Below are 26,525 nucleotides of genomic sequence, written 5' to 3'. Positions count from 1 at the left end.
ATTAAAATAGTCTTCAAAATTAAAACTGAATTGAATATGCTTGTTTCCGTATTACTATTCCCTTGATAAAAATAAAATGTTTCCCTGGCTGTTTCAGGAATCCAAAATTCTTTAACTTTGTCTTAGAAGTTTGAATTACTTGGAGATTAAGTTCTAAGAATATATTGGATTGGGAGAGAGGTATAGGTACTTCCACAGACTGGGGGTAAAAGTCTTAAAACCTTGAGGATTGAGGATGTGCCTGCCCCAGGAATTGCTGACAGATGGTTAACATCGTTCCACAGTGCCCCCTGCTGGTCACAGCGCAGATGGCAGAAACTGAATTTTTGTGGAAGTCCAAAAGAGTTCTCTAGAAGGGAAAAGGGGACGGTAACAGGGATTTTCTTTTTAAAAAGGACTGAACTTCTGGTAAGATATTAGTTGGAAATCATTTGTATATCACTTTCTAAAGTTTCATATTAAGGAGCTAATTTCAGATTTTCCAGCTTGAGTTATCATGGGAAGATACATGGCCAGTGTTGCCACAAAAGATAATTGGGTAGTTTTGTGTTTGTTTGCTTGCTTGCTTGTTTGTTTTAAATAGAAAAATGGTCTCAATTATAATTCTATTTTCTTCCATTGTTTCTTCTTCTTTGCAAATTGCTGATATTTCTAAATGAAGTGGTAAATGCATACAGTACCTAACAGGAATTCAAAGCTGTTTCTTAGCAATGAGAAAGTGGGTAAATATGTATTAAAAAGACCAGATTGATGAGGGAATATCATTGAGAACCCATATTATGCAAGGATGATTGATAAATGGGAGATAATAAGTGGGAGAAACTGACTTTTTTCTGAACTTGAATTCTGAGTTTATAGATTAGGAATCACAAACTAAAATGTTATTAAATGATGTCAAATAGGTCTTGTCCTCATTCACAAAAGGAGAAAATAGACACCCTCTTATTGAAATATTGTATTAATAATATTAATAAGTAATTATTATATGATAATGCTGGGTAATACTTTTCCCCATTTTACAAAAAATGCTTTAAAACAGGAACACTTTAAAAGCCTGTGAGTTTTCTGGAAAGTGTATTTGATTGTAGCATCCCTTTTCCTAGCCTTTGTGAGGTTATACTTAGAAGTTTAGAGTAATTCCTCGTTAATTAAGTTTTCCTTCTTATAGCATTGTTCTATTTTTTAAATTTGTTTTTATTGTTTCAGAGAGAGGAAGGAGAGGGAGAGATAGAAACATCTATGAGAGAGAAACACCAATCAGCTGCCTCCTGCACACCCTCCACTGGGGATCATGCCTACAACCCGGGCCTATGCTCTGACCGGGAATCAAACCTGTAGCATGAGATGATGCTCAACCAACTGAGCCACAAAGCCTGGGCTATTTTGTTTTTTATGGCATTCTTGTATAATTCTGTTGTGTCATCCATGAATTTGTGGCTCAGGAATAAATGTCTCATAAAAGAGAGGAACAAAAACACATTAACCATGGGCAGGGCCTTCGTGGCTTGTAGTAAAAAAAAATAATCTTCTTTACAGAGTATTTGAGCCCTTTTTTGGGGGGAGGGGGGTAGGGGGAGGAAGAGTTGCTATTTAGCATTCTCATTTAATTGTCCTATTCTCTGGGCTCTGAACAAAAAAGTATATCACTATTTTTCACAATATTTATCCAAATTTGACAAACATATAAGTTTTTTATAAAGGGGGCAGTAGAAAAGGTATCTGATTATACTGTATTTGTATTATGAAAACATTAGGATTGTTATATTTTTCATTTTCCAAATATAAAAATCCATTATGACACTGAATATATTTTTAAATGACAGGGCCCTCATCCATCCTCAGGTTGAGAATCTTTGGTTTAAAGGATTTAAATTTCACTCCATACTCCCAGATTGGGTTGATGGGTGGTCTGTACTTTATAGATAAATGAAGAAATGATAAAAATATTTTTAGCCCTAACCGGTTTGGCTCAGTGGATAGAGCGTTGGCCTGTGGACTGAAGGGTCCCAGGTTCGATTCCGGTCAAGGGCATGTACCCTGGTTGCGGGCACATCCCCAGTAGGGGGTGTGCAGGAGGCAGCTGATTGATGTTTCTCTCTCATTGATGTTTCTAACTCTCTATCCCTCTCCCTTCCTCTCTGTAAAAAAATCAATAAAATATATTTAAAAAATATTTTTTATAAACATCTACTATATCACTGAAAGTACCCTGAAAAATAATTGGTTTTACTGAAGAAAATTTCTATGGTTTATTTTAAAAGTGAAAGTTTATATAGTGAATTTCAGTCTAGAAATATCTGATTAATGATAGTAAGTTATTAGCGGCCCCTTAATAAAAATTAGTTCCCTTTATTTTCATAATCTCATCATTGTAAGACAGAGGAATTAGGAATTTAAAAGTGTTTTAAGTGGAAAGATAGATCTCAAGGAGGAACACTGTTTTTATTTGTCTGATCTAAGGGATTGTGGAGTTAAGATTTCCAAGCTGCCATGTTGGTATGTTGAAGTGTACTACCGCTTCCCTAATGTATTTCCCTGTTTCTTTCTGGACAGGGGCTGATGCAGGAGATCAATGACTTGAGGTTAAGAATCAGTGAAATGGACAGTGAAAGGCTTCAGTATGAAAAAAAACTGAAATCAACCAAAGTAAGTTTTCTCAATGACAACAATTTTTAAACAAATGGCTCCATTGCTTATCTATGATGACTAATATATAGATGCAATGTGTTTTCTACTCAGTATATGATAAAGAAGGTATTTTACAAGTGAGCTTTTTCTCTGAGCTGGAGACCTTGATTTAAGCACTGTTCTGAATAAAAACCAGGGCTTCACTAATCTGATAGAACATATTACCTGTCATTTTTCTTAATTATCTAACCTCCTGTGTAAACTGATACTGTTTTCTTGGTTATTTAGCTTATCTTTTTCTATCTGTAGTTTTCTTTTACTCCTCTGTCTCTCTACCAGTCCTTAATGGCCAAACTTTCTAGCATGAAAATCAAGGTGGGTCAGATGCAGTATGAAAAGCAGCGGATGGAACAAAAATGGGAGTCCCTGAAGGTGCGGTAGACATTGGGGAATGTGGGTCCACGGCTTGTTGCTTTCTGGCTTGTGTTGTTTTGCTGTGATGGTGTTTTTAGTGGTGTGTGCATTTTGTCCGTGTGCCGCCTATTTATTTTTTTAAAATATATTTAAAGCTAATTAAAGGGACAATGTGATCCTTAATTTGTTTTTAGAAACCTATGAAATAATTAGTAAAAAATAATAAATAGGTAAATGAAAGTGTTTGTTTGTAAATGAACTTTCACTTTGTTAGGCTCTCTGAGACCCAGGCTTGGCAAAATAATTATAACAAGTTCACCTGTGAAAGAATTCTGTTATGTACCAATAGTAGACGTTGCTTTTTTCCTTTGGGATTTTCTTGAAGGTAAATGTATTCAGCAGTTAACTATCATGGCAGCGAATGGAAATTACTGCTGAGAATAAGTGCAGTAAGAACAGGGTCGCACTCCTTGCCAGTGCTTCTGAAAATTTCTTGTGCTTGATATTCACTCCTTCCATAAGTAAAAACTTCTTAGCTTCATTGGAGAGTTACACCTTCTCATAGTACTAAATGTAATCTATATCTTTAGAAAAGACTGAAAATAAAATGTTTGAAAATAAAATTTTTTATGAATATAAAATTAAATTAAAAATAAAGGTGCATTTGTAAGCTTCACCTAGGATTATTTTCAGCGTTACATATAGCCAGCAAAACTGAATTTGCTAAAACTCTTTACCAGAATAAAACTGAAAGTTAAAACATTAGTAAATAGGTAGAACATTTAATATGGGATCCTTAATAGTCATGTAGTTTTACAAAAGAAGAATTAAAACCCATTTTCTAAATCTTTTTTTTTTTTTGCATTGTTATAGGAGATTCTGTTCTGTTATCTTAGTAATGAGGATAAATACTCAGTCCCAAGATCTAGCTAAAGTTGTGCATCATCTGCTACTTTACCCACTAATTAAGCTCTACCTTGTCCAGGGAACCTAAGTGCCATCTTGAAATGCTGAATAAATGTCAAGCAAGTCTTAATATCTATTTTCCAATTTGCATTTTATTTTGCTTTTATGATACTAAGCATCTAATTTTTTTTTATTAGCGTGGTCAGATTTTTTATTTAACATAACATATATACCATAGGGCTACATTAGTCCTACTTACACTTTAAAAGATTTCTTTATTAATTTGTTCACAAAGAAACTTGAAATAATTATACCATAATTATTATAAATTGGATTTTAATAATTGCCTTGCTTTTTGTTTATCATCACCACTGTCTGATTTCTGAAGTTTGCATCTTTGCATCTAAATAAGTAATTGACTTAAGAACATACTTTCTGAATATTCTCTTTTATTCATAAGCTACTCTTTTGAAAAAATTATCATTTGTAGGATGAACTGGCATCTTTAAAAGAACAACTGGAAGAGAAAGAATCTGAAGTGAAAAGGCTACAAGAAAAATTGTTTTGCAAGATGAAAGGAGAAGGGATAGAAATTTTTGACCGAGGTAGGAATATGTATTTAATATTGTTTATCTTATTTTGTTAAAATCCTCTAAGATCTGAAAAAAAATCTGATTTTATTTGATGTGTAATTTTAGCATCAGAAAAAGAATAGCAGGAGCCATCTGGCCTAGAACCACAGGGAATCCTCCGAGGCTCTTTCCTGTGCTCAGGGAGCCCTGAACTTCCTTGTCCGCAGCTGGAGAAGGGCAGCTCTGTACCCTACTGGGTGTTTCGTTGAGATGACTAAATTGTAAATTACCATCAGGAGAGAGTTTTTTCCAAATTGCAAAATAAAAGCAAGTGTCAAAAAGAATGAAAAGGAACCATTACAATCTCCTAAGACTATTTTCCTCTAACCTGAACTTAAGACAACAGAAAGACATTCTGAAACCTTGTCTCCCCTGTTGGGAGAAGAGAAGACTCTGTCTTTGGAAAATTCAATGAAAATTTCTTATCATGCATTGAGCTCTTAACCTTCTAGAAAGCAAAAAATAGGCTAATTTCTTTTTAGAAAAGTGCATGAATTTATCCAAAATTGTTTTCATAATTGAGGAGGCTTGTCCTAGATATTATGTGGACTGTAATTTTTAATAATGTAGCTTCTACTTGATAGAAAATACTGTGAATGCAATGTGTTTTTCTGAATTATATTTGGAAATATAAATGCATGTAACATCTGACAACACTAGATCAAATTTTACCTCTCTTTTTTATTACAAATGATGACTGTGGCAAAAGCAACTTCTGATTCAGTGGAAACAGAACAAATTTCATTTAGTATAGCTTTGGTACATTTTTACCTGTTATGTGAACACTGGTATTGTTATTGTCTATTCAATGAGGAGCTTGAATTAGATGACCTGTAAAGTCTTCTTGGCTCTGGAATATCCTGGCTTTATATGCCCGCAGGTATCACAGTTTTCTATCCATCAGGAAACTTAATTCATCAAACATTCCGAAAAATGGATTTTTCCCCTCTGTCATTTGACATATGTGTAATTGTATGTTCGGAAAGGACATTCACAAACAGGTCATGCTTTTAGGATTTTAGGATAAAAACGGAATCCTAGGGCTTGTAGGCTAGGGGTATGTTAGAATAGTGCTGCCCAAAGCCCAGTCCCAGGACTGGTGCCAGTCTGTGAACTGCTTGCTACCAGCGCACCAAGGAAATCTAGGGACTGAGAGCAAGTTGACGTAACATCTAACTGCATGATCAGTGGACTCACATGGAGCAGGAGCTACGCCACTTCAGTGTTATTGAACTTGAGTGGTGAGTTGAATGTGACAGAAGCCATGTACTGGTCATGTTCAGGAGGTCCAATATCGGGCTGTAATGGAAATGTGAACAACAACCAAGGCAACCTTAACCGGCTGTTCACCACATCCTGTGTGAGGAGCGCTGTACTCCAGAGGCCCAATTTCAGGCGAGAAAGTCAAGGTTCAGAAAATTGAAGTAACAGAGGTAGTAACTCCAAGTTAGGTCTTCTGGATTAATTACATTAGATTCTCTTTGTAACTGCACACAGAGCGTTATGTAGTATAATACCAGTCCTGACGTCACAAAATAGTGCTTAATAGTCTTTGTGAGTTTAGAGTCTCTTTATTTTAGGTAAAAGGAGACAATAATAGTGCTCTTAAAATATTATTTACTGTTGTAATGTATGCTAACTTCCAATTCAATGGGTTTTCCTGCACAGATGAAAATTTTAAAAAGAAGCTCAAAGAGAAAAGTAAGGTTTTTGGTGTATTTCCATCAGCCTTTACATTCACCGAAAGTAATACTTGGACTGTTCTTTGCATGTGTTTTTAAAACATTTCTCTCACCAAAAATGTGAAGTTGCTTCATCGATAAGCTCTCCATTTCCTTGGAGCATACAAAATAGAGGGTAAACAAACAATAAAAACGAGGAGTAAAAGGTCCCTTAGCAGATTTTATCTGATTCAGCCCTTTTGCCCCATGGGACACAGCAGGGCACCCAGAGTGGTGGAGGTGAGAAAGCACTTTCTCTGGGGTCCAGGAGATGCAGGGTCAGAGAAGGAAATAATGTTTACCCTCCTATGAAAACCTACTGTTTTGAGGTTTGCTATAGTTGAAAGATCGTTTTCAACTTTGCTTTCCAATGTTTTGTATCCCGCTTTTTCACTGAGATCTACTTTAGGAGGTTTTTTAAACACACCCTCTTGGTGTTTTGAAAGAGAATATAATTATTTAATTGCATTAAATAACCTGGATGTTTCATGGAGCCTGGATTATTTAAGGCAGCATAAAGATAAATCTTAAAAGGGCTCTCTCCTCTAGACATTGAATTCTTAAGTCAAGGGAATTTGCCTTTTTAAAAAAAGCAAAGAAAAGAAAGGCAATTCCAATAAAATATACCTTAATCGAAAATAGTTATATCAGTACTGAATGATCCATCACTGTTTTAAAAATTACCTTTAGTTGTTTTTTGTTTTTTGTTTTCTCAAAAGGTGGAAATTGTAGCTGAATTTTTTTTCTCTGTTTCAAATTTTTTAATTTGTGATTTCATTCTAGGTTGACTTTTGATCTTTAGAATATTTGCTTTTTAGTATTAAAGTAACATGCTTTTGTATTTGAATATCAAATTTTAAGTGAAATTACATTCATCTCACTCTGGCCTTTATGTTTTCAAATAGCATTTGGAAATGAAGTTTATAGATGAAGCAAAGTACTTAATATCCTTCTGTATGGAACCTACAGCTTAGCATGACTACTCATGTAAATATCACATTCCATCAGGCTCGTATCATTTGTGTCTCCATCTTGGTTATAACTGAGTATCATTTTGTCTGCTTTTGTCATGTGCACTTTGTTCATTGCTTTTGCCCACTGCTTTTTTGAAAAGTCTGTGTTTTTATTGTTAGCACCGACATTTCATTGTTCTCTTGAAGATTTTGTTGTTGCTTTGAGAGAGGGTAGTTAGCTCTCACTTACCCTGTGACTATTCAGGCGAGATAGAAAGTGTTCATTTTTCATATTTTCCCTAAAAGACAATATGTATGGTAAATGTGCCCTTTTAAAAACAAACAAATAAAACAAGTCAATAACATCTTTACCTTAAAACATTTCAATCTGAAGAGTCAGTAGCTTCTCATTACTGTCACACACATTAACTAAACTGACTTCTGATTTGATGTTGTGATATTTTCAGATATTGAAGTACAAAAGATGAAAAAGGCTGTGGAGTCTTTGATGGCAGCAAATGAAGAAAAGGTATCTAGATGAAATTTAAATATTTATTTGGGTGTGTAATAGCATCATTTTGATCATTCTGTGCATTTTCTTGAGATATTGCAGTTTGAAAGAACACACCCTATGCACTATGGACATTGAGGGGCAAGCCTTCTGCCTTCCTGCTCAAGTGTGTCCACTGTCAGGGGGTCACACTTGTTACTGTGGCCGACAGGGGTGGGCAAACTTTTTGACTCGAGGGCCACAATGGGTTCTTAAACTGGACCGGAGGGCCGGAACAAAAGCATGGATGGAGTGTTTGTGTGAACTAATATAAATTCAAAGTAAAGGAGCGGAGGGGAGAGCAAGAGAACCCTCCGCTCTTTCGGCTCCGCGGGCCGGATAGAACAGCCGAACGGGCCGGATCCGGCCCGCGGGCCGTAGTTTGCCCACGGCTGGTGGCCGAGCATAGGAATGGAGACCAGCAGCGCTGGCTCCACTGAGAATTCTCTCTCTCCCTGCATGAATTCAGAAAATGCTTGAGCTATCAAATCTGGGCTACTCTATGAACTCCGAACAACTTTAGCTTCATGGTCATGTCCATTTTTTTCTCCTTCATACTGCTGACCTCTTTCACATTGGGGGTTGTCTCTGTTCTCCTGAGTAGTGAGATACCAGAAAAGACAGGCCCAGCCACCATGAAATCATTATGGCCCTAGGCTCTGTTTTAGCTGTGGTGGCCCAATGCCATGTCTCCAGAAGTTTGTTTCCTCTGGTTGTTCCTCCTCACTTCATCCTGCTAAGAGCAGAGATGCAGTTACTTTATTAAGAAATGCGTTTCTTCATGGCTTTCCTGACCCTCCAGCCAGCAGGCAGCAGCAGTTGGGTCCAGCTCCTGTCATCAGAATTGCTCTCCTCTCATGTCCCTAAGTGAATGGAACAAGAAGGCATTTTCCCAAGAAAAGAGTAATGCAAGGAAGTGAAAATCAGACCATGCCAAAAAACTTTCTCTTGATCTTTTTCTAATTGATCATAAGTTTCTTTTTCTAATTCTTGCCTAGTCTGTTTTACTTGTTGATTTATTTTTGCCTTTCATTCTCTTCATTTGTTCTTTACTCCTTGGTAATAAACTCATTGTCTTACCCACCCAACCAGATGTATATACATTTTTTTTGGCTAGTCTTTCCTACTATTGAATAAAAATGAAAGTCCTTAGCAAGCTGCTGACAGAACTGTTGTTGTTTTTTGTTTTTTTTAAAGAAAATCACTGAAATTCATTTTGTCTTAATTTTTCTCCCTCAAAATGCAACAATAACAAAACTCCCAATGTTGAAGGAGGGCTCACTAGATGCTCAAACTGCTATAGGTGCACCAAGAGTGACATAACTTCTTGATAGTTTCAGAAGGCTTCAAAGAGGACATATTTGAGCAAATTCTGAAGAATAGCAAGAGTTGCTCATCAGGAAAATGACGGCTTCTAGAACATCCAAGAGTGAAAACATGTTCAAAATCAAGGCTTGAAATAGCCCAGTGCATGCTGGGAAAGTTCTGGAACATGAGATATAGGTGAAGGGGTGTATAAGACTAACAAAAGAGCTACAGTGAATAATAGGCAACCTTGTATGGCTAGGCTAATGATCTGGGACCTTAGGTTGTAGGTGTTGGGCAGTGACATAATTAAATTGCCATTTGGAAGCTAACTCTGGTATCAGAACAGAGGCAGGAATAAGGGAGGGAGAGTAAAGATTGACCAATTAAGAAGCTAGATGAGAAATGAAGAGAGGTTGAAGTAAGGCAATGACAGTGAAGTGTTAAGGAGGGGAAGGTATTTTAGAAAAATTTGCAGGTTGACAAAATTTAAAAATCTTTGGACTTTAGAGTTTCTGGTTTGATCAATGGGGTAAATGATGGTGCCCTCCAAGAGTTCAGGGCATCCAAGCAAAGCTGAAGTACTAGGGGCAAATAATGAGGTTCATTTTATATACATTCTATTTGATGTGTTCATGAGACATCTAAAAGGAGATTTCTCATAGAAAGTTGAAAATAAATCTAAATTTTAGGATTAGTATAGGATTATAGATTGGTAGGGAGTGAATCTCTTCAATTTTAGAAGAAATGTATAATTAGTTGTGGATTGGTGGAAACTAATGTATCAGTTAGCTTTGGCTCCATAACAAATCACATTTATTATTTTTCTCATGCTTCTGTGGGTTAGCTAGGTGGCTCTTCTGGTCTTGGGCTGGCTTAGCTGATCTCTATGGTTAGCCAGTGGCTGGGATAGGGCTGAATGGTGTAGGATGGGGTGACTCACGTGTCTGTTGATCGACCAGTCTTGGTCTAGGTTGGCCCAGTTGAGATATCTCTTCTCTAAATGGTCTCTCAGCTTCCAGAGACTAGCTAGCTTCTTCACATAGTGGCCTTAGAGCAGCAGGAGAGGGCAAGCCCCAAAGTTCAAACACTTTTCAAGCCTTTGCTTAAACCACATTTATTGATATCTTATTGGCCAAAGTGGATCACATGGTCAAGTCCACACTCAGTGTGGGTGGAGCTAGAGAGCTCACTTTTATAATCCACCACAATTAGGGCATGGGGAAAAGAGAAGAGGGTAAAGGACAAAACTGTAGGCTCTATACTTTATTGTCTGGGTTGGGTAATAGTGGGGTTATAGAAGTAGAATATCTCGCCAACGGATTAAGAAATCAAAATAGAAGAAAAGAAAGATTGGAAAGAAAAGTAAAAGAGGAAGGAAAGAGTGGAGTCAATCAAGTGCCAAATAGAGGTCAAATTAGAGAAATTATAAAAGTGTTCATTGTTTTTAGTAAATAGGTCTCTGGTGACTAAATGAAAGGAGTGTTTTGAGAAGGGAAAAGCCAGGTGGCCATGATTGAGAGCTGATAAAGACAGCAGGTGTAGATCTGTTTTTCAAGACTTGGCATATAAGTTAGAGAGTAAAGTAATTAAAGTTGACTTTTTTTTCCTTTTTTTTTTTTTTTTGTATCTTACTACCTTGTTTTGTTTTTGTTTTTTTAAGATGGCAGCTGAGTGATAGGATCTCTAAATTTAGAGGTACTTTTTCTATATCTCTGATGTAGGAAAGATGTTCTAGATGTTACTAGTTTTACTAAAGTGTATAAGTATTCTTTAAATAATATAAATAATTCATGTCTACTTATCTTTGTGTTGCAATTACTTTTACCATTTTAAATTCATAGCATTAGGGATGATAATTTATTTTATTAATAGGATCGGAAAATAGAAGATCTGCGACAGTGCCTGAACAGGTACAAGAAAATGCAAGATACGGTGTTACTGGCCCAAGGTAAAAAAGGTAGTGTAGTTCTAAATGTTTTCTACTTCACTTGATTTTAAGTGGCCATAATCTTTTATATTTGGCCTCCGTTTCTTTTTGAAACATACCCATTATCTCTAATTAGATAGCTCACTCATCCACTCAAGATATTGTTCAGCATTTGTTCTCTGCCTGAAAGCATATCGGCTAAAGAGCATACTGTAGATTGGTTGGCCAGGTACAGCCTCTCTAAGGAGTCCATTAGATAGCATTCCAGAAAGAAAGTACAACAGCACACACAAGAACTTTGTAGGGGGGCGCGGGGGGACAGCAGTGGTTAGGGAGGAGGTGATATGTTTAAGAAGTAAAAGACCAGTGTGACTGGAAGGTAGTGATCAGGAGTAAGAGTGAGATGGGATTATAGAGGTGAGTACCAACTAGGTCATACAGGTGAGGAGTTTTCACTCTTACTTGGCCTCCAGGGATCCACTGAAGGGTCTTAACAAGTCAATGATAAGATCTTTGTAACAAATAGACCATAGTGGGAGGGAGCAGTGTTGTAAGGAAGGAAAGCTATTTAAGAGACCATGGCAGTATTCCAAGTGGAAAGATCTGATGGTGCTGACTGGAAATATGTTTTGGTGTTAGAATCAAAATGATGATGTGTTGAACAAGTGGAGAAGTGTGAAGAAGAGATAGAATTAAGAAAGATCTCTGATTAAAGCAACTAGCTGGATGATAGTTCCATTTTCCAAGATAGAGAAACCTAGAGAAGGAACATTGGCATGGTTAAGGGGCGTCATGTTCAGTTTTGAAAATGTTAAATTAAAAGAAAACATACACACACAAAACCCCTGTAAAACATCTAAGAAAAGATAGTTATGCGGTTTGTTGTATTTATTATTATTTTATCAGTTGTCCTCAAATGTATAAACTTTTGAAGTGATTCAAAACAAACAAAAATGTTAAGGACTTTAAAAGTTCTCTTGTTTATTATCAATGCATAGATGGTGTTATTTGCTCTAAAAATAAGCACTGGAGATTAACAAATCTTTTGAAAGACACTCGTGGTTACTTTTTCCCATTATGCTCTTCTTTCTGCTTTAAAATGAGTGGAATAAAAGGATCCTTTTGGGGGATCAAAAGGGCGTTATCTCTTTTTCTTCCCTTTCTATGTGTTTGTGGGTTTTTTTGTGTTGTTTTTTTTTAGGAGCTCAGTAGTGATGAAAATGGAGTTATTTAAATGGTGACTCTTTTTGTACCACTAGTATTCCTCAGCTTGGTAATTTCTGAACTGAAATTTGTGTAAAACCTCCAAATTTTATAACAAAATTACAGGAGAGTGTTGAACTGAATTCACTTTTTTAAAAAATATTTTTTTATTGATTTCAGAGAGGAAGGGAGAGGGAGAGAGGGAGAGAAACATCAATGAGGAGAGAGAATCATTGATTGGCTCCCTCTTGCACACCCCACATTGGGGATCAAGTCCGCAACCCAGGCATGTGCCCTGACCGGGAATCGAACTGTGACCTCCTGGTTCATAGGTAGACGCTCAACAACTGAGCCATGCTGGTCAGGCTGAATTCACTTTTTAATTTCAATCTTGTGATTCTATCATTGCCCCTATTGACACCACTATCAGTTAATACCTCTATTAATACCATTGCTGGGTACTCACATGGCCCAAAGCCCCGGCGCCTCAGATGCTACTAGTTGAAGGTGTTGTTTCCTAGGTCCCGTGTTTTTTTCAAGTGATTCCAGAAGCTGATACTTTGATTTTTTTTCTGAGGATCAGAAAAATTTTTACATTTAATATATTTGGGATTCCTCTTCCAAAAGTGAACTATAAATGAAAATTTGCTGTTGGTCCTCTGTTTTCTTCATCTTTTCCTAGGCCAAGAGGGTGACTATGACGACCTGCCCACTTCCAGTTCCATCTCCACTTTGCTGGAAGCACAGGGTTTTGGGGAACTGGAGAAAGGTCTGTCATCCACGCCAGTGATGGGGTCTCCCAGTCGTGACCCACTGAACACAAGTGTTCCGGAAGAGGTATGTATACACTCCCAATAGCCTCTTCCTGCTGGAGAGAGTGTGTCAGTGAAAGTTAAAATGCTGTGGACAGCACGAAAGACATGGGATTTTTTCTCAGTTTGGTTACTGATGAGTTGGTTTGTCCTGGAAGTTTTTGTATTCTATAGGTTTTTATTTGAAATGTGTGTATGTTTTTTTCCCCTTCTCTTTAATAAATAAATGCCCCGGGCAGTGTCAAAATTGCTTATGTAATTCAGGAAAAATATAACAATCCCTTGGAGATAGATGTCCTCTTAAATACGGGATTCTAATCTACATATTAAATAATGAGTAGGGAATAAAAAAGGGAGATTATATGGAGAAATTGATTTGAATCACCTTTGATGGAGACTCTGTAAGACAAGCATGTCAAACTCATGGCCTGGCCAGCTGTATGCCTTGTTTAAATAAGGCATGTGGCCTGTCAGCCCGTGAGTTTGACATGCTTGCTGTGGGATGATGGATTGAACTTTCTCTCTGACTTCTTTAGATTTGGAAGAAGCAACTGGAGGGGAATAAAGACTTAAACTCATTTACTTTACTTTCACATCCAATTGCCACCTATACCTTTCTCCATTATCTATTGCACCCCACCCCAAAACTTTGTGTCTTGAATGACAACATTTATTTTGCTGACGAATCTGCCCTTTGGACAAGGCTCAGCAGGAACATCTGGTCTCTGCTCCACTCGGCAGCAGCGGGAGTGGCACAAAGGCTGGGGCTTCAGTCGCCTCAAGGTCGCTCATTCATCTGTCCGGTGGTTGAGGCTGGCTGTTGGCTGGGACTTCAGCTGAGGCCCTGGCTGGACCCACTGCCTGTGACTGCTTGGCCTCCTCTTAATACAATGGCTGGGTCCTGAAGATGAGCATCCCAGGGAGAGGACTAGGCAAATTCGTATCACCTTTTGTGACGCGTCTCAGAAGTCATGTAGCATCTCTTCTCCTTAGTCATAGGCCCACCCAGATTCACGGAGAAGAAGTATCAGTTACCTCTTGATGGACAAGTGGCAATATCACATTGTAAGAACATGTGAGATGGGCAATATATTGGTGCAATCATATTCGGAAAATAAATCTGCCCCTCACTCCCTACAACAGTTTATATCCCTCTCCCATTCACAGTATACCCACCCCCTCTCCAAAGAACCCTTAGTTTCATTCCAGTTTAGGCATCAGCATCCCAGGAACTTGTCATCCAGACCAGGTCATGATGTAGGTGAAACTCCTCAGGTGCATCTTCTTGGGCACAGCTTCTTGGGTACTACTCCATTCAGTTTAAAGAACCGGGAACTTAAGGGACGAGCTCTCTGTCCCCCACACACCTGACATACAGTTGTGGGATAGGTATAACAACTGCTACAGGCATCTCCTTTAAAAGAGGGACAACAGCCGAAACCGGTTTGGCTCAGTGGATAGAGCGTCAGCCTGCAGACTGAAGGGTCCCGGGTTCGATTCCGGTCAAGGGCATGTACCTTGGTTGCGGGCACATCTCCAGTGGGAGGTGTGCAGGAGGCAGTTGATCGATGTTTCTCTCTCATCGATGTTTCTAACTCTCTATCCCTCTCCCTTCCTCTCTGTAAAAAATCAATAAAAATATATTAAAAAAAAAAAATAAAAGAGGGACAACAGAAGGCACACAGGTGTTACTAGTTCAAACAATTCCAAAATCCAGCCAGGCACGTGGTGCCAGTTCCTTTGTTAGGACTCAGTCCTCTGGGCTCTTGGTTTTTCCTTCTGAGTCATCCTTCCTTTCCTACAAGAAGGGGATGTGCTTGCAGATAGTAGTTTTCTGTAAAAGCATCCATATAGGTCCAAAGCCACCTTTAATTTTTTCCCGTCTTTGTCCCTTTTAGTCTAACTTGGTACAGTATTTTAAACATTCAGAATTTCTTATGAGTCAATCTATTATCCACTCGATTAGATAAAAGCATTATCTAGTTAGATACCTTCACAATAAACCTTCTCTACCTTAGGTTCCCTGTAAGGCTACTGTGGGATATCCCTTTTTTTTTTTTTTAGAATTTAAAATCTTTTTGTAAGGGTTCAGTGAGACAGCACCCTTAAATCTTCCTAAGGTCTTAACAAAGACACACACGTCTTCATTTTAAGACTGTTTTCCTGACAGCTCCCTGAAACCATTTCTTAATCTATATATAAAAGCCTAAGCGATGTTTGACCGGTAGCTATGACGCGCACTGACCGCCAGGGTGCAGATGCTCCATCTGGTAGGTTAGCTTGCTGTTGGGGTCCGGCCGATTGGGACTGTGTAAGATGAGCTGGACACGCCCTGGAGCTCTCCTGCATTCCCTCCCTGGCCCCAATCATGCACCGGTGTGAGGGACCCCTAAAGTGCACGAGTCCATGCACCGGGCCTCTAGTTTTAATATAATGTGCTGTCTAGAGAGACTGGGAATGGGAAAGTTTTATTTTTTAACAAAACAACCTTAGGTTCCTTATATTTAACAGTTCCTTCTTTGCTCATCTTTATAAGTAATTAGAAGAAATCAAATTGCATCTTTACTTTTTATATCTGTTGCTGATAATTATATAATGAGAAGATGAAATTTGAATTGAATGAGAATGAATTCAAGGAGATAACAATTAACATTTCTCTTAAATATAAGAGAGGGCTAAAATAGGTCATTAACAAGGAGTTAGTAGTGGTTGGATTGGTGGTGAAAAGGTATAAATTTCCAGTTATAAGATAAATGTAAGTACTGGGAATGTAATGTACAAGCATATGACTATAATTAACACTGATGTGTGGTATATTTGAACATTACTAAGAGAGTACATCCTAAAAGTTTTCATGACAAGGAAAAAAAAAACACATTTTCTTCCCTTTTTTTAGTCTCTGAGGTGATGGGCATTAACTTATTGTGGTAACCATTTCACAATATAAATCAATCAAGTCATTATGCTTTAAACCTGAAACTTATACAGTGCTGTATGTCAACTATATGACAATAAAATTGAAAAAAAGGGGGGATTAGCTAAGGAATAAGAAATGTTTTAGAGGGGAAAAGTCCCTAATTGTTAAATATATATTTACACCTGAGGGAAAGTTACACTCAGCAGCCATTGAGTGGGCTGCATTTATAGAGAGAGGATGCTGCTATCTGTAGGGTGTACCCAGATAATCTCATATCCTTAAAAAAGTCTTTGCTGGGTACATTGCAGTTTTTTTCTTTTATGGTTTTTTTTTTGGTTTTTGTTTTTTTGTTTTTTTTAGGGGGAGAGAGGTTTAAAGAATAGTTTATTGATTTTTAGAGAGAGAAGAAGGGAGAAAAGAGAGGCATCCAGGTGAGAACGTAACATTGATGAACTGCTTCCTGCACACCCCCTACCAGGGATGGAGTTCGAAACCTGGGGCATGTGCCCTGACCAGGAATCTAATCGGCAACCTTTTGGTGCATGGGACGACGCTCAGCCAAATGAGCCAGCCAGGGCCAAGCATTTTAGTTTTAATGAGAGATTTTGAGTTTGGAACAGGGATGATTTGATGGGGATTGAAGGTGCTATATAATAAAGGGCTAATATGCAAATTGTCCCCACGGGCAGGAGTACGACCGACTGGGAGTTAGATGTGCACTGACCACCAGGGGGTGGCATGGAATGAAGGGAGGCCCCAGCCGGCAGCCGGGGAAGGGAGGTCCCAGCAGACGGCCAGCAGCCGGGGAAGGGAGGCCCCAGTCAGCAGCCAGCACCCGCTAAGGACCCTACCCATGCACAAATTTCGTGCACTGGGCCTCTAGTATATATATAAAAGGTTAATATGCTAAGTGTCCGACCATCCTACCGGTCGCTATGACGCGTACTGATCACCAGGGGGCAGATGCTTAACACAGGAGCTGCCAAGCTGCAGTGACTTGGCAGTGGCAGTTCTTGAGTGACGCACCCTGAAACCAGAGAGGAGGGAGCCCTATTCCTCATGGGGCCACGTGATTCCACCTTTGGCCGTGGGTTATGTTGTTGCTGAGGCACTGTCAGCCCCGAATCTAGTTTACTGCACACTTGCATTTGTGTTCCACACCCTGTATGACAGCAAGTTTGCAGAGTGCCCTCTTGCACTCCAGGAACTCCTTGGGGGATGTCAGAGAGCCGGTTTTGGCCTGATCCCCACAGGCCAGGCCAAGGTACCCCACCCGCACCCAGTCCTGCCCCGCTGGCCACCTTCTAATTAATTTCCTTTCAACGTGCATGAATCCGTGCACCAGGTCACCTGTTTTAAAAGAAAAGCCAGGAGGGAGATTTGAGGTTGGATTTAAAGCCCTGAAGTTTGAAAGGAAATAAAATCAGTCTGCTAGTGGAAGTTCATTTATTTATTTATTTTTCATGAGTAGGAACCCAAGGAGATAAGAACTTAAGGAAGCAGGGATGATGGCTAAATAAGTTGTCCAGGATAAAGCATAAAGATTCAAACTGGAGGAAAAAAAAGATAGTGAAATAATCTCTTTTATAATAAGGTGACTTGTTAAAGAACAAAATTTGACTGAGTACATTTAAAAGGTCTTGTTGGCTTAACACAACAATTCATGAACCCAGCAGCATCCAGTCTAGGAGATGAGATAGAAAGGCCCAAGGAGCTGTACAAGATGAAAGGCTTTTTGTAGAAGTGAGCAGGGGCAGGGGAGTTATGTGTGGCACTTGCTGATTGGTTAAAGCAGGGTTACTTTCCTTACATGGAGCAAAGGGAAGTCTTGGAGTCCCGTCAGATCACTGTGGGAGCAAGCCAGTACTGCTTGGTTGACCTAGGCCAGTGGTCGGCAAACTGTGGCTCGCGAGCCACGTGCAGCTCGCGAGCCGCGGTTTGCCACTCTGACTAATGAGTTTGCCGACCACTGACCCAGACCCTCGATTCCAATAATTACAGGCTGTTGTTGTTCCTTGTGATTAAGCCCCTATCCCAGTGGTCGGCAAACTCATTAGTCAACAGAGTGGCAAACCGCGGCTCGCGAGCCGAGCTGCACTTTGCCGACCACTGTCCTAGGCCTTTCTTTTCTGGGAGAGCTGAGCATAGACATTTCCTTCACTTCAGGTTTGCTGATGCAGGGCTTAGCATGACCCACACCATCCTGGGCCCAATCTGGTTACTTTAACAGATTTCACATTTTATAACCTTTGATAGTGTCCAAAGATGACACCACCGCTCAGTAACTGAAACAAAACTCACAAAGCTGGATTTATTGCTTATTTAAGTGAGTGGACTTTGTTGGTCAAGGACACTCTCTCCAAGCTGATCATAGAGAGGGTTTTAGGATGTTTGGAGCTCAGGGACTGGTGGACCTTCAGAGGAAGCAGGAGTAAGTTGACAGCAGCCGGATGTGGTTATGAAGGTGAGGCTGTTGACTGGGTGGCCTTTAGAGGTGTGTTTGCTGGTGTGAGTCCCTACCTGGTTGGCCGACTTCCAAAGGTGAGTCATGGTTGGTTGACTTGCAGAAGTGAGTCAACTCCCTGAGGCGAGTTTTGTTCTTTTTTTTTTTTTTTTTTTACTGGAATATTTGCTAAAGTGTTTCATTTATTTGTTCATGATGTGTCCAACCATCTAACTGCTCTCTGGTTGTCAGAAATTATTGAAAACCAGAGTACATAATTTTTTTTTTTTCACAGAGTCCATCCTTAGGATACACAAAGCATTTATGTGGGAAAGTGTATTGCGTATTGTTGTTGTTGTAATATTGTTCTATTAAGGAGAGTGTTTTAAATCGTATAATCACAAAGTACATTATAAGTTGTTTTAATTATATTTTTCATCAATTCTGTTCATTGAAATTAGCTTCTTCACACACAGAATAGTAATTAACTGGAGTGACCAACATTCTGTTTTAGCAGCAGAAACTAAAGTGAAAGTAGTGCTCATTTTACAGAGAAGATTGATGATGCCCAGTGAAGTGACTTGCCTTAGGCAAGTGTTAGGATTTTACTATTAACTTAATTAATGGTATTTATTGTGTCTTACAATATTCAGTATCTTATACAGAACCGGGTTCAAAAAATTACCTTCCTCCAGAACGTTTTCTCTGATTAGCACTTGTAGGTGTCCCTATCCTGATGCTGGTTGCTCTGTGGCTTGTGTTTTGTTTGATGTGACTCACTTTTGACTTTTTATTATTATATTACAGTTCCACACCAGCATCTTGCAAGTTTCAACCCCTTCATTATTACCAGCATCTAAAGGCTTGGAAACTCCTGAGAAAGCAAAATTGCCTCCTAAGTCCGAGACTTCATTTGAGGAAAAGTATGTCATTAATGTCCTAACGTTGCAAATATAAATGTTTGGAAAAGTAAGTCAACCAAAAGCAAGGGCACTTTGCATTTATTGACAGACACGAATTCTTACCCAGAGCAGCAAGAAACAGCAAGACATGCGCTAGGAAACCATATCAGCTTTGTGTTATTGAAATAACAGGTGTGAAGCCAGAAGTAATTGGAAATGAGGCTGAGGATGTGCTGTGCTCAGGTTAGAGAGGAAGTGTATGTCCCAGGTCCTGGGTGGCCCTCCAAGGGCTGCGAGCAGAAGAGTGGCAGTCCTGTGCCTGAGGCTCTTTGGACAATGGCTGTGAAGGAGATAGGACAGGGCTACAATCGTTTTTGCATAGGCAAATAGAATTTGGGGGGAACATATTCCCAAATTAATTGCCTAATCTTACAATTAGACAAAATAAAATAAAACACAATACCAAAACAGAGAAATAACTTTCCTTGCACAATTGTTTGTTTTTGACAGTTCTGTTCACTTTGAATATATATGGTCTTTTCTTCATGAAGTTCACAAATACTTTCTTTTTTTAAATTTTAGTGATGGAAAAAGAACCCTTGGCGCTGCTATTGAAACCCAGATGTCTGATAGTCTTTCGTAAGTTATAAGTGATTGTGTGTGAAAAAATGTGGTTGGTACTTGGGGGAGAGGATGCTTCCCTTACACTAACAATAACCAACACTGAAAGTGAGTGACTGTGAGGCCTGAATTAATGACTGAAACTGTAATGATAAAGAGGGAGTGAGGGGAGGGTGGGGGATGTAAGTTAACAAAGAAATACTTGCTCACTTATCATTCTCTCATGCCAAGTTTCTGTAGATCTTTAGCGTTCTTTACCAGTTTCCCCCTGAAGTTCAGTGCTTGTAATTTCATTTTTGTGCTGATATTTTAAATCTTGCAGAAGAGAATCACAGAGTAGTGTGGTGGCTGGGAAGTCTGCGTTGGTTTTCTGCACTTTCAAATTGATAAACTGACCTAATATCTATGTTTATCCATGTTCAAATCTGGATTAAATTAGGAAAATGTATTCCTCAAAAAGTACTCAAAGATAAGATCTTTTTCACCATTATATTTTACTTTATTTGGTGGTAGGCACTTCTAGCAATGTATTTACACATAAATACATGACAGATGCCTTTTAAATGTTTGTTTGTATATTTATATTATTCTGTTTCTTTGAGCAAAAGTATTACTTTTTTTCTCTCTCTTTTGAAACTGGTCACATATTCCTGCCTTCAGTTTTAAATAAGACCAGCTCTATAAAACTGAATGCTAATCATGTGAAAGAGTCTCCAAATGTTTACAGTGTCACTTTGCCATCACGAGGATAGCACATGAATTATATGGACAGTAATAGGGATTCCTCTGCTATGCTTTGATCAGAATTACAAATGAAGTGCTCTGTCAGACTCAGAAAACCGATTTCTTTGTGAATTGAAAAGTAAAAATTTCATCCTTTATTTATTTTTTAAAAAGATACTTTAATTGATTTTTAGAGAGAGAGGAAAGGAGAGGGAGAGGGAGAGAGAAACATCAATTGATGTGAGAGCAAAACATCGATTGGCTGCCTCCTGCACTCCCCCTACTGGAGATCTAGTCCACAACCCGGGCATGTGCCCTAACTGGGAATGGAACCAGTAACCTTTCGGTGCACAGGATGACACCCAACCAACTGAGCCACACTGGCCAGGGCTTCATCCTTTATTTTAATTAGAGGATTATATGTAAATAGTACATAAGTACTTACAAAAGTTCCCAATGTAAATGTATACATGCAAAGGATCTAGCACTAGGCCTCGGAAAACTGGTTTAAATTTTCGAATATTGACATCACAAGGATAGTCCTAAGTGTTTTTCCAGCTACTCAAACGTGTGCGGGACATTTACAGTTATTGGCAGGACAGTTAACCACCCCTGCTTTTAAAAGAACTAAATGTTATAATTTTCTTAAGCACATAAGTGACTGCCGGAATCCAGATGTTCTTTTATTACCAGGATTCAACCCACACACAATTTTAGTTTCTTTCCAAGATATCCTACTTAAAAACAGTGGCACCAGAGCCACTTATTATTAATCCTAATTATTATTATTGTTATTTTTAGAACTTCAAATCTGCAGAAGTCTAGCAGCCTGGGCAATCTGAAGAAAGAGTCATCAGATGGGGTTGGTTCTGTGCTTTTTTTCCTGTCTGTTACCCTGAGAAGAAAATATTTGGGGATCTTCATCTTTTCCCATTTTGCAAGTAAAATTCTTTAAGAAGAGCTTGTGGTTTCTCTGACGGAAAATTGTTAGATAATAGAAAATTATTAAGTTACGGATAAATATCAAGAAGTATGATAGGAAGGATTGAAAGTAGTGCATAAAACCATAAATAGAGACTTTAGTAATAAAATATTGTTGGAAATAAATGAAACTGAGATTTTGTAGCTGGGATATATATGTAAATTTATTTTAATTTATGGAATTGTATGTGACAAATTATGAATATATAAGGGATTCCTATAACAACCTTAACTGTTGTTGTTTTGAACAGGAAAAGGAGTCTGTTCAGAAGCCTCCAGAGGTAATTTTCATGTCCGGTTTGCATTGTAAAAATGTTTTAGACTTCTAATGCATAAGATTGCTTAAATGCGTCTAGTAGACAAAACTCTCAGAAACATGCTAAATGAAAGAAGCCAGATGCAAAAGATCACATATTATATTATTCCATTTATGTGAAATATTCAGACTAAATTCATAGAGACAGCACGGAGGTTGGTGGTTGCCAGGGGCGGAAGAGAGTGGAATGGGGAGAAGCCGCTTAATGGTAAGGGCTTTTCCTTTAGAACATGGAGGCCTTTTGGAACTAGATAGAGGTGGTTGTTTGCAACACATTGTGAATGTACTAAATGCCACTGCATTGTTTACGTTAGAATAATTACTTTTGCCCTAACCGGTTTGGCTTAGTGGATAGAGCGTCGGCCTGTGGACTGAAAGGTCCCAGGTTCGATTCCGGTCAAGGGCATGTACCTTGGTTGCAGGCACATCCCCAGTAGGTGGTGTGCAGGAGGCAGCTGATCGATGTTACTCTCTCATCGATATTTCTAACTCTCTATCCCTCTCCCTTCCTCTCTGTAAAAAATCAATAAAATATATATATTTTAAAAAGAATAATTACTTTTATGTTATATGAATTTCACCTTATAGGTTATTGGAAAAACAAAAAGAAAATGCCAAACTCTCGTCACACAGTTTAACGTTTTTAGCGATTGTCGCTGGGCTTCCTTTGACCTCACAGAAAGCGCTTCTTAGATCACCAGCAGTTTATTTTATGCAGCCACTGTTCACCTACAGCAGACATTTTGCTGTTTAAGAGGCATCGTTGAGATGTGCTCTGGTTCTTCTTTCCTCTGGTTTTTGATCATTAACCTCGTAGAGGTTACCATCTGGTAGACAGGCTACTTCCAGATGCAATTTCTTGACTATTGGCTCTCAGTGCCTTGAGTCATAGGGTAGGTAGAACTGAGGGAGCACAGACAGTGGGCACAGCTGTAATTAAAGTCATCCTCTGTTCTTTTCGCCCTGCCAGTTCAATAGCGGAGTGCTTTTGACATCAGTGTTAAAACATGAATATTAGTGCCACTAAACTGTGGCATCTGTAAACGTTTAGTTACTATGAGCGGTTGATATGTAGAGTAAAAGAACCAACCACCTTAAAAGACTATATCCATCCCCTGGCCCTTTTCTCCACTTCGGAAGAAACAGAGGGCAGGAGATGTTAGAAAAATGAGAGCATCCAAACAAAAGCATTGTTGCATAATACTGAAACCATATAAAAGACCATGTTACTATAATTGCCAGTTCAAACAACCAGAAAGCTGAAAAAAAGCAACTTTGAAAGCATAATTTAATCACAAGTGAAGTTCTGAAATATTGTAGAAATCTGAAGTAGCTTCTGAATCAACCAAGAAAAAATTAATTATAGTGGATTTAGTTTTAGGTAAGTGTATCTGAATATATCACATTTTTTGAAAATTGTTGATCCAAATTTAGTAACTTCCAAGCAGGATATGAATATATCCCAGAATCTCATTTCAAAAATATTTTAAACAGTTGCTGATTATGCATTCATTTTATTAATTCTTTGAGGAGAATATTTAAAATAATTGGAATACAATCTCCTTACACTGCCCGTGTAGAAGCTTGAGAATAATGCCTACTTCCTGGAGTAATTATATTATGCAGTATTGGGCTTCTATAGATGCAGTTATATTATAAAGAATGTGAACTGTCTCATAGCCAGATCTGTGTCAGAATTGTTGGAAAAGAAGTCTGTTGCTATTCTGTTTTTTTATCTCTATGTTTTTTGGGGGTATGAGGCAAAGAACACTTGAGAATTTCTGTATCTATCCTAATATTTAAAGTTCCTAATACTTAAATACTAGAGGCCTGGTGCACGAAATTTGTGCGCAGGTGGGGGGGGGGAAATCCCCTCAGCCTAGGCTGCACCCTCTCCAATATGGGACCCCTCGCGGGATGTCCGACTGCCGGTTTAGGCCCCTTCCCAGGAATCGGGCCTAAACTGGCAGTTGGACATCCCTCTCACAATCCTGGACCGCTGACTCCTAATTGCTCACCTGCCTGCCTGCCTAGTCGCCCCTAACTGCCCCTCCTGCCGTCCTGGTTGCCCCTAATTGCTCCCCACTGCCAGCCAGGTCATCCCCAACTGCCTCCTCCCTGCCGGCCTGGTCGCTCCTAACCCCCCCCCCCCCACCTCCCCGCTGGCCTGGTCACCCACACAGCCTGCTTATTCAGTCATTTGGTCATCTCTCACTAAACCCCCTGCCGGCCTGGTCCTAGGCAGCCATCTTGTGAGGGTGTGAGGGTTAATTTGCATATTACCATATTACCTCTTTATTATATAAGATATGGATTATAAGTTAGTGACAAGCATGTTTTTGTTGTTTCTTAAGTAGCTTTCAGAATTGACTTTTTAAACTTCTAATGTGGCACTTGATATTCATAATCAATTATTTAGTTATTCCTTTAAGTACAATCACATATGTAACATATTTAGTATTGTGCCTGGCAGGTGCTCATAATTATGTGCATTGGTGTTGCTTTATTTGTTTTTACTTCTCTCTCAGGATAAAGCTCCGGTAGAAAGCAGCCCTTTTGGGACCCTCCCGCCCAAAGCTCCAGGGCACAATGCCTGCATGGATGACAACCCCTTTGGCACCCGAAAAGGCAGATCTTCCTTTGGTCGTGGCTTCTTTAAAATAAAAAGTAATAAGAGGACAGCAAGTGCGCCGAACTTGGGTACGTCTGGCCAAAACGCCTTTACCCGAATTTCATCAGAACAAGGAAGAGAATAGTCTCTTCCCTTCCCCGACTCATCTATTTATGCATTTCTCTTAGAAATGAAGGTGAATAATGTAGGGAGGAAATTAGCAAAAAAATGCTTCCGTGGATTTAATTCAGTTGTCTACCTAAAGGTAGCTCTGTGTAGACTCCCTTGCTCTCTCTTCTGGGGTGTACACAGAAGGAAGACCTAAAACCATGATTCCCTCTGACTTCATTGTAACCAGCTTCCCATCTGTTTTTCACGTGGACAAATTAACCCCATGTTGACACTGCTCCTGGAGTCGCGTGGAACTTGCCTTCCGTCCACACTGTGTGTTTTGGGAGTAGGAGTCTGATCTGTGTTTCATTTTGTCATTCCCCTGTGTTCTCTCCATTGGGCTGCGTGTGATTGTGTGCGTTGTTGGGATATCTGAAGATCGTAAACGAAGTGCCAGTGCACCCACCTTAGGTATCGTACCCCTGCATGCCAGCCTTGGCTAGTGCTGTGCTCCAAACCGGGCTAATCCCTGCTCTTGGCATCTGTGATCTCTAGAAAGCCCACTGGCAGTCAAAAAATGTAGTTCTCTGCTCCAGAGGGTTCTTTCCATCTTCTGCTAAAAAGGACTCTGTAGAAACTTTGCTTTCAAGCAGAAATGCTATTGTAAGCAATGCTAATGACACCTTGCGAGCAGCACTGGGGGGATCCAGAGTGCACAGCATCCCTCTGAGTGCAGGGCAAGTGTGTCCTGGCATTTAAACAGCTTTCACCCTTGAAGCACAGTTCCTCTCACGCTAACTCCCAGGTCCTCGCAGATCCTTCTCCATGTTTCCATTTTCCCCAGCCTCCAAAAAGAAATATTTTTAGCCAAATAGAGAGATCTGTGGAAGAGTTTGAAAATGGCTCTTTAGACTTAATTCTCTTAGGGGAATGTTCTTCTGACATTTTATTGCTTTGAAGATAGAGGTAACATTTCATGATGACACAGGTAACTCAATGTGTTCTTTGAGGAGTTGCCCCCAAAGTGATTTTACGAGAAGGAAGTTCAGTTTTCCTCTTTAAAGGGCAGGCTTCCTGGAGGGGAAAAAAAAAAGTCTAAACATAAAAATGAGATGCTTTGAAATGAGGAACTTTTCAGGAACATCAATAACCATCATGGCTATAAGGATTTGAATGGAAAGGTTCCTTTGGGTTTTCCCAACAGGCTCTGTTACCTTGTATAGATATCCACATACCTATTCACGTGGGTCATCAAAGGTGACTCCTCTCTCTTTGTAGCCTTAAATGTCTAAAATGAACACTGGATGAATAAAATAAACTGATTCATCCAGATAACTATTTTCAAGTGTTTTGTTACCTTTCTAAGAAGAAAGGTATTGTCGATGCTAAGAGGCAAATGCTGCTTACTATAACCTATAACCACAGCTCTGCTTCATAGAAAACTCAACCTCTGCAACCTTTACCACTCTCTAAGACACTGCTCCTGTGATTTTTGTACTTTTTCCTCCATAAAAGTGTAAAATCTCACATTGAAGAAACTGTAGCCCTTGTGTTTGCTAGTGTGGGATCAGTTCCTTCTCCATGTTTCCATTAAGGAACAGCTAAAAGAACTAAAATAGTTAATGCTTGAAGATCCAAGAGTAGCAAATTTGGATGTTATTTTTGTAAGGCGCAATCAACAGACACTAATTTTATATCAAACAAAAAAATTACTCATATTAAGTTCATTCTTCTCTCAGTACCTAGGATGTAATAGGTTATAAACAAAAATACATTTATTGAATAAAGAATTGCCAGAACTTGGTAACCAATTTGGAATAAATGCCAAAGGTAAGGAAAGAATGAA

At 39.0% G+C, this 26,525-nt stretch overlaps 1 protein-coding gene across 11 annotated transcripts in view; it reads left to right on the top strand.

The window, feature by feature from the left end:
• PPFIBP1 (PPFIA binding protein 1) overlaps positions 1-26,525 on the top strand; it is a 172,257-nt gene that overhangs the window by 131,863 nt on the left and 13,869 nt on the right. The window contains exons 8-20 of one of the 11 annotated variants that reach the window (XM_080658920.1): positions 2,554-2,646; positions 2,968-3,060; positions 4,439-4,553; positions 6,249-6,281; positions 7,722-7,783; positions 10,985-11,060; positions 12,925-13,079; positions 19,222-19,337; positions 19,899-19,955; positions 21,462-21,522; positions 21,893-21,922; positions 24,486-24,657; positions 25,118-25,150. In XM_080658920.1, the coding sequence (XP_080515046.1) occupies positions 2,554-2,646; positions 2,968-3,060; positions 4,439-4,553; positions 6,249-6,281; positions 7,722-7,783; positions 10,985-11,060; positions 12,925-13,079; positions 19,222-19,337; positions 19,899-19,955; positions 21,462-21,522; positions 21,893-21,922; positions 24,486-24,657; positions 25,118-25,150 (1,096 nt within the window). Of the gene's footprint in view, positions 1-2,553; positions 2,647-2,967; positions 3,061-4,438; positions 4,554-6,248; positions 6,282-7,721; positions 7,784-10,984; positions 11,070-12,924; positions 13,080-19,221; positions 19,338-19,898; positions 19,956-21,461; positions 21,523-21,892; positions 21,923-24,485; positions 24,658-25,117; positions 25,151-26,525 lie in introns of all 11 variants that reach the window. The other 10 variants (XM_080658917.1, XM_080658925.1, XM_080658922.1 and 7 more) reach the window with 10 other exon arrangements.

Source organism: Plecotus auritus (assembly GCF_963455305.1).
Source record: "Plecotus auritus genome assembly, chromosome: 3".
NCBI lineage: Eukaryota > Metazoa > Chordata > Mammalia > Chiroptera > Vespertilionidae > Plecotus > Plecotus auritus.
This window is presented reverse-complemented; position numbering and strand designations above follow the sequence as displayed.